This window comes from Lipotes vexillifer, unplaced genomic scaffold (assembly GCF_000442215.2).
Source record: "Lipotes vexillifer unplaced genomic scaffold, Lipotes_vexillifer_v1.1 scaffold802, whole genome shotgun sequence".
NCBI lineage: Eukaryota > Metazoa > Chordata > Mammalia > Artiodactyla > Lipotidae > Lipotes > Lipotes vexillifer.
Genome location: NW_006790237.1, coordinates 2,580,331 through 2,588,423, shown reverse-complemented (window position 1 = coordinate 2,588,423; position 8,093 = coordinate 2,580,331). Strand labels below are relative to the sequence as shown.

Here is an 8,093-nt window from a genome sequence, read left to right as displayed (position 1 = left end):
TTTTTTTTTCTTTTTCATTTTCTTTATCTCCTTTCACTTATAAATGTCACAGACTTTAGGTATATACCCACAGTCTTCTTTCCTCTTCTCTCTTTGGCCTTTGCTGAGATTCTACTCCTTCTATTACATGGTCATTATGGATTCATTGGTCTGTTTCTAGAAGACACCTGGCAAATTGATAATCATAGAGACTGGCACAAAGAAAACCATGGCAACCCTGGAAACTATGGAGAGTTACCACAAAGATAATGCATTTGGAAAAATATCTTCCCTGAGCTTAAACCTTGATATCTCCTTAGCAAAAAGATCTCATACACTTGACATACTTGGGAAACATTTGAAACCTAATCTAGAGTGTATTACTCAGAATAAAAGCTATTCAAGAAATGAAGTTGAATCTATTCAATATGACAAATTATTTCTTTACACTAAGCATGAGAAAATTCATACTGGACAAAAATACAATGGATATAATGAACATATGAAAGTTTTCAGCCATAAGTCACAGCTTATTAAATATTGGAAAACTCAAACAGCAGAGAAACACTATAACTGCAGTGACTGTGGGAAAGCCTTTTCTCAGAAGTCGGACCTCATTAAGCAACAAAGAACACACACAGGAGAGAAATCCTTTGGATGCAGTAGATGTCAGAAAGCCTTCAGGCGGAAGTCCCATCTCATTTTACATTAGAGAACCCATACAGGAGAGAAACCCTATGAGTGCAACAAATGCGGGAAAGCCTTTACTGATAAGTCATGCCTTAATAAACATCACAGAACTCACACAAGAAACGGTTTGAGTGTCATGTATGTCAGAAAGGCTTCAGCGATAAGTCACAACTCACTTTACATCAAAGAACTCACACAGAAGAGAAACCCTACAGATGTGAAGAATGTCAGAAAAGCTTCAGCAATAAGTCACAGCTCATTATTCATCAGAGATCTCACACAGGAGAGAAACCCTATGTTTGCAGTGAGTGTGGGAAAACATTTCCCCTTAAGTTTAGCCTCATTTTACATCAAAAATCACATACAGGGGAAAAACCTTATGGATGCAGTGAATGTGGGAAAGCCTTCATCCAGAGATCTGAGCTCATTAGACATCAGAGAACTCACACAGGAGAGAAACCATATAATTGCAGTGACTGTGGAAAAGGCTTTAGTGTAAAGTCACTCCTCAATACTCACTTGAAAACTCACACAGGAGAGAAGCTCTACAGATGCAGTGAATGTGGAAAAACATTCTCCATCAAATTTAGTCTCATCCTACACCAAAGAACTCATACAGGTGAGAAACCCCATGAATGCAGTCAGTGTCAGAAAGCTTTCACCCAAAAGTCACATCTCACTATTCATCAGAGGTCTCACACCGGAGAGAAACCTTATGAGTGCAGTGAATGCCACAAAGCCTTCAGCCGGAAGTCATATCTCCTTATTCATCAGAGAATTCACTCGGGAGAGAAACCTTATGAATGCCATGAATGTGGGAAAGCTTTCTGTCACAAGTTTAGCCTCATCATTCATAAGAGAATCCATACAGGAGAGAAACCCTATGGATGCAGTGAATGTGGAAAAACTTTCCCTATCAAATTTAGCCTTGTTTTACATCAGAAAACACATACAGGAGAAAAACCCCACGAATGCAGCGAATGTCAGAAATCTTTTGCCCAGAGGTCACATCTTATTATACATCAAAGAACTCACACGGGTGAGAAACCTTATGGATGCAGTGAGTGTTGGAAAACTTTCTCCCACAAGTTCAGCCTCATTTTACATCAGAAAACTCATAGAGAGAAATTGTGAAGAAATATCCAAAAGATATCCAGAAGTTGTCATTGAAAGGAAATAGCTCCTTACACTCCAGAGTTTACATAGGAGTGAAACCTTAAGACTGCAGCAGATGTGGACCTGTTTTCTTTTCAGAATCACAACTTATTACTTATCTGAGAGTGGTACTGCATAGAATGCCAGACAGGAGGAAATACCTTTCCCTATGAATGTCAACTGAATGTAGCCCAGAGAAAATAAATAAGAACTTCTGCATATGTTTTAATCGTGGGGATGTTGTTGGTATGAAATTCAGCTACATTAGTATCAGAGAATTGACATTCAGGGGAAAAGTCTATACTTTAAAGAATCTTGGAATCATGCTTTCATGGGTATCATTTTATGAGGGAATTAATTTTCTGTAACTGTGATATAATAAACAGCACTATAGAAAGTATTAAATATGTAAATAAATACAGTAGTCAGAAAACAAAGCAAAAGTTATATCAGAACCATGTGAGAATATGTAAGTGTTTTGTACCTATTTTTATTATAAAATGATTTTTTGTATTTGGGAATTGTGTGTGTTAGCCTAACAGCTGTGACTTCCTAGTCCATGTGCTTAAATGTCATAAAACTTTATCATAGAATATCTGCACTGAGTCTTTGTATCATTACAATGGTACATAAATTGTAACTGAACTACATAGTTCATTATTTTAGTAAAAACTCTTAAGGGCTTCCCTGGTGGCGCAGTGGTTAAGAATCCGCCTGCCAATGCAAGGGACATAGGTTCGAGGCCTGAGCCGGGAAGTTCCCACATGCCACAGAGCAACTAAGCCCGTGCGCCACAACTCCTGAGCCTGAGTTCTAGAGCCCACAAGCCACAACTACTGAGCCCATGTGCCACAACTACTGAAGCCTGTGCACCTAGAGCCCGTGCTCCACAACAAGAGAACCACTGTAATGAGAAGCCTGTGCACCTCAACGGCCCCCGCTTGCCCCAACTAGAGAAAGCCTGCATGCAGCAATGAAGACCCAACTCAGCCAAAAAAAAAAAAAACACAACTTAATACTGAATATCTCACCACCTCTACCACGCCCCACTGTATGCTGGTATTAGTAAGTGGGCCTGGAAATTTTTGAGTCTCTCTTGAGTGAAACTTTTTTTCATCGATTCTAAGATGGAAAATTTTCCCCACGTATTAATAACTCTGAAGTTAAAATACAGCATACAGTTGATGGCTTGACATATTTATTTATTTTTTGGAAGTTAACAACATTTTTAATTTTACTGCTGCTTTTTCCATTATAAACTACATCAAGGTGTGAATGGGGCTGAGGCCGCAACATTGATTTTTTTTTTTTTTTTTACAATTACATTATTTTATTTAGGTTTCTTTAAGGAATTTTTTCTTTTCTTTTTTTTTTTTTGCGGTACGCGGGCTTCTCACTGCTGTGACCTCTCCCGTTGCAGGGACGCACAGGCTCAGCGGCCATGGCTCATGGGCCCAGCTGCTCCGCGGCATGTGGGATCTTCCCGGACCAGGTCACGAACCCGTGTCCCCTGCATCGCCAGGCGGACTCTCAACCACTGTGCCACCAGGGAAGCCCTTTAAGAAATTTTTGTATTAACATTTTACACATCTTAAATTTTATAGCATATATATAGGAACATATTTATAGAAATATATAGAAATAGAAAATACGTAACCTGGAGGGACAATTCTGAAACACCAGATCCTAAATGATACAAGGCCATTTGTGGACAAAAGTCTCACCTGCTATTTTTCTGGTTACCAATTCTGATGTGTTGCAGAGTGGGAGGGGGTTTCCCTATGCCAATAAGAAATTCTTAGACCCTGGCTGTCCTACAATTCAAATCAATTCTGACCTATCTACCCAGAGATAGCATAAGATTCCATAGGTTAAGGGCTCAGTCTTATATGGCTGTCCTCCTCTCCACTTCAGAGGATAGCAAGTCCAGATTGTCCCCTGTGCTCCTCACCAACAGGCTACAAATTGGAGGTTCCGATGACTCCCTCCACAGATTCAATAATTTGCTAGAGAGGCTCACAGAACCCACAGAAACATTTTACTTACTGGATTATTGGTCTATTATAAAAGAGTATAACTCAGGAACAGCCAGATACAAGAGAGGCATAGGACAAAGTATGGGGAAAGGGTGCAGAGCTTCCATGCTCTGCCTAAAATGTGACTCTTTCTGAACCTCCACATGATCACCAAACCAGAAGCTCTCCAAATCCCATTCATTTGGAGGCTTTGTTACATAGGCATGATTGATTAAATCATTTGCCACTGGCTATTTCTTTTTAACAGTGTGATGTCAACATGTTTATCTGAAAAATAAATAAGTATGCATATAATATATAAATTCATACAATCTGAGTAACTACTGCAGAATATTTTTGTCATTGTAATTGAACCATCAGAAGATACTCCTATGAAAAACTTTAACTCCAAACCATATTTTTGACAGTGTAATTAACGATCCATAGTTTTGTACATTTTAGCGTTCACTATGTTTGATGGCAACTAAGCTGAAAAAATATGCTAATTTTTCCTTCTTATCACCATCATGTGCAAATTACACATATTCTTGATGAACGCAAATGTTACTAAATTCTGCATGTAAATGATATTTAAGTTTTGATGGTTTCACTGATTCTTTTGCCAGTATACCTCCACAAATTACATACTGCATACCCAGAACCCACAAAATAAAATTCAAAATTTCTAGAATCCAATGAAGATTACCAAGCCTACAAAAAACAGGAAACTGATCTAAACTGAGGAGAAAAATCTATCAGGGTTGACACAAATGTTAGCATTAGTAGACAAGGACATTAAAAGAGTTATAACTGTAATCCATAAATTTAAAAAGTTAAGTAGAAACATAGAAGATATTTTTACAAACCCAAACTGAATTTCTTTTTTTCTCCACAACACACACACACACACACACACAGTATTTTATTTTTACAAGAGATAAATAAACTGACACCAAGCATTGTAAATGGATGACCACAACACAAGCAACAATGATTGCAATTACCAAACACGAAACATTCAGTCCAGTAATCCTCCACTGTAACAGCCCCTCTACTTTGCAGTGAAAATTGATTTGTATATTTTTTCCCTCTGAGTCCTTGTGGGATTTTTTTTTTATTTAAACAGAAAGTCACAAAAATTATAATCACCCTCATCAGTTCACTCAGTCCCATGTAATTAAATGTTTTTCATCTTGATATTTTGTTAGCACTTTTATGAATTCATCAGTTTTCCATTAGAGTTCTGAAAATGCTTATTCATTCAGTTCAGCAGTATAGTCAGTTACCAGAAACCTGTACTTGTCAGAGTCTTTTCCATGAATTCCTTGAAGATGAAACTCTTTTATAGGAACATTTTTTGCGGTACGCGGGCCTCTCACTGTTGTGGCCTCTCCCGTTGCGAGCACAGGCTCCGGACGCGCAGGCTCAGCGGCCATGGCTCACGGGCCCAGTGGCTCCGCGGCACATGGGATCTTCCCAGACCGGGGCACAAACTCGTGTCCCCTGCATCGGCAGGCGGACTCTCAACCACTGCGCCACCAGGGAAGCCCGTGTCAGAGTCTTTTCCATGAATTCCTTGAAGATGAAACCCCTTTATAGGAACATTTTTGCGAAAGCATCAGAGTACACCCAGAACTGTCCGTAAATGACAAAAGACTTAAAAATGACCATGGTTAAAGATTTGATGAAGGGCTTCCCTGGTGGCGCAGTGGTTGAGAGTCCGCCTGCCGATGCAGGGGACGTGGGTTCGTGCCCCGGTCCGGGAATATCCCACATGCCGCGGAGCGGCTGGGCCCGTGATCCATGGCCGCTGAGCCTGCGCGTCCTCCACAATGGGAGAGGCCACAACAGTGAGAGGCCCGCGTACCACAAAAAAAAAAAAATCTGAGCCTGGACGTCCGGAGCCTGTGCTCCGCAAGGGGAGAGGCCACAACAGTGAGAGGCCCGCGTACCACAAAAAAAAAAAAAAAAGATTTGATGAAAGTTCATAATAATGCAACTGACAAGGAAATTTAGTTATTTCTGAGATATACATTTTAAAGTAATAAGTAGAATTATGACTTATAACATTATACCAGAACATATAAGATTTTTAGAAATTTCATGTAATGTCTGAAACATTTATATTTACATATTTCCACACAAATAACCCAAAGAAAGTTTAGTATTAGTTGTTTTTCTTTTTTGTTTGTTTTTTTATACTGCAGATTCTTATTAGTCATCAATTTTATACACATCAGTGTATACATGGGCTTGACATATTTAAATGGAGAACTTGGTACATAAAATAGTAGTGTATCATACAACCGAAGTTATCTTAGATTGGATGAAATACAGTAGAAGTCAACATCTTTATAATTTTCTTTCTTCTAAACCAGCCACATATTTAGGGTTTGAAGATGTTGACTGTTCACAGGTTTTATACCCCATTTGAGTTCTAAACAGTTTGAGAGAAAGTCCCCGGTATCAGAAGATAAAATTAAATATTAGCTTGAGTCCTGGTATTGCTTGATTGGATAATGTGTTTTGTTCCTATGGTTAAATAAAATGGTCTCCTATTTCCCCCATATTGCACAAGATGTACTTCCTTTTGAAAGAGCATAAACCAAACTTTAGATATGTTGTTATTAATCCCTTTCTAGAATGTAACTGCAAAGTCTCAAATTCTTTTCTGAAATGGGGATTAAACTCAAGTTACAATGAGCTTGACTTTAACTTTACAAGATTTGGTTTCCTTTTCAAGCATAACATTTTACTTTAAAATAAAACACAGACATCAACAATAGTAAGAACAAGCTGCAGACTGGAAGCATATATCGCAACACTTAACCGAAAAAGACGAAAACTTAGGCTGTAAAAACAGCTCTTATGAATCTGGGGATGCAGAAAAATTAGGATCACTAAGACAAAGAGTCTCAACATCCAGTTTGACAAGGGTTAAGTTGTAATCCACTGCAGTTGTTGATCAACAGTGCACTCTGAGAGGAATTTAAATAGAAAACAGAATGAGGCACTCTGGACTTAGAAGGTACATGAATAGGCAAGCCCCATAGGTAGTTAGATGAATATCTCGGGAAGAATTTTAATGACACTGGATTCTCACATCTTCCCATACAGAGATAAGCCCTAAAAAGATTAACTTGAGACATTTTTTTCTTTATGATTAGCAGTAAATCTTTTACCAAGATGTATACCTGACTGCATGTAGTTCCTAGCCAAAAATCATATAGAAGGGCTTCTCCCCTACCTCTTCAGAGCGATTTCCTTAGAGCTAATGTCACCACAAAACTGGGTTCACCTCTTGGTGACTGTCGAGCCAACAGGCACAACCAAGCCAAAGATGGGGAGAAGGAAGGATTTATTACTTGTAGTAAGTAAGAAGAACACCAGGGATATTTTCCAAAGCAGTGTCTCCCAGGAACAGCAAAATTGGGGAAGTTTTAAGCTAAGGGTACATGCATATTCAAGAAGGGGCTTGAGCAGGGGAGAATTCAGCATAAAACTGGGGCGAAAGTTGAAAGTGTCCAAACTTTAGTTGACTGAAGTCAGGAGAGTCAAGATCATCATTCTCTCCTCTACCTAAGTGAGGGCCTTAGTTCCTGTGCAACTCAAAGATACATTATTATGTATATCCCTTGAGGAGGAACTAGGACACTGCTTTATCACTGCACTATTGTTTGACTGCCTTTTCTCTGTTCCTGCATTCCTTTGTTCCCTTAAGATCATTGATTACTGAGACCTGTTCAAGGGCAAGAATTATGGCTAGGCTTAGATGACAAAATGGCTTAGGCCAAAATGGGTCCTCTCATGTCAAGAAAGCCATTCCTGGTTCTCTGTCTCCAAGGACCCCCTAAGCTATACGCTTATACTAACTGAGTGGCTGCCTCCCGGGCTATGATCCTCAGCAAGAACCTGAATAAAACTTACAACTCACAACTTTAAGTCAACAAATCAATAAGAAAATGACAACAGAGTAAAAACCAATAGACAAGTATCCATAGAAGAGGTGATTCTGAATAGCCAATTAACATGAAAAGACACTAAACTTCACTTTTAACTGGAAGCAGGCCAATTTGTGGAGGGCCGGTTCTCAGATTTTATTTCTTTCAACTTAAAAAAAACTTATAGCAATTCTTACCTGATAGGATAGTTTTAATAGCTTTTGGGGACATATCTGTAAAGTTACCGTTGACCGACTTACAGGTTTTAAAAGTTTGTAAGGAATACTTGATTTGTCTCTGCCTTAGTGAAACA

The 8,093-nt window shown here is 38.9% G+C and overlaps 1 protein-coding gene across 1 annotated transcript; it reads left to right on the top strand.

The window, feature by feature from the left end:
* Positions 1-481: 481 nt before the first annotated feature.
* On the top strand, positions 482-1,803 carry LOC103074721 (zinc finger protein 84-like). Its single transcript, XM_082931300.1, is given in 2 exon segments — positions 482-785; positions 788-1,803. Coding segments are annotated over 2 exon segments (1,320 nt in total).
* Positions 1,804-8,093: the final 6,290 nt, after the last annotated feature.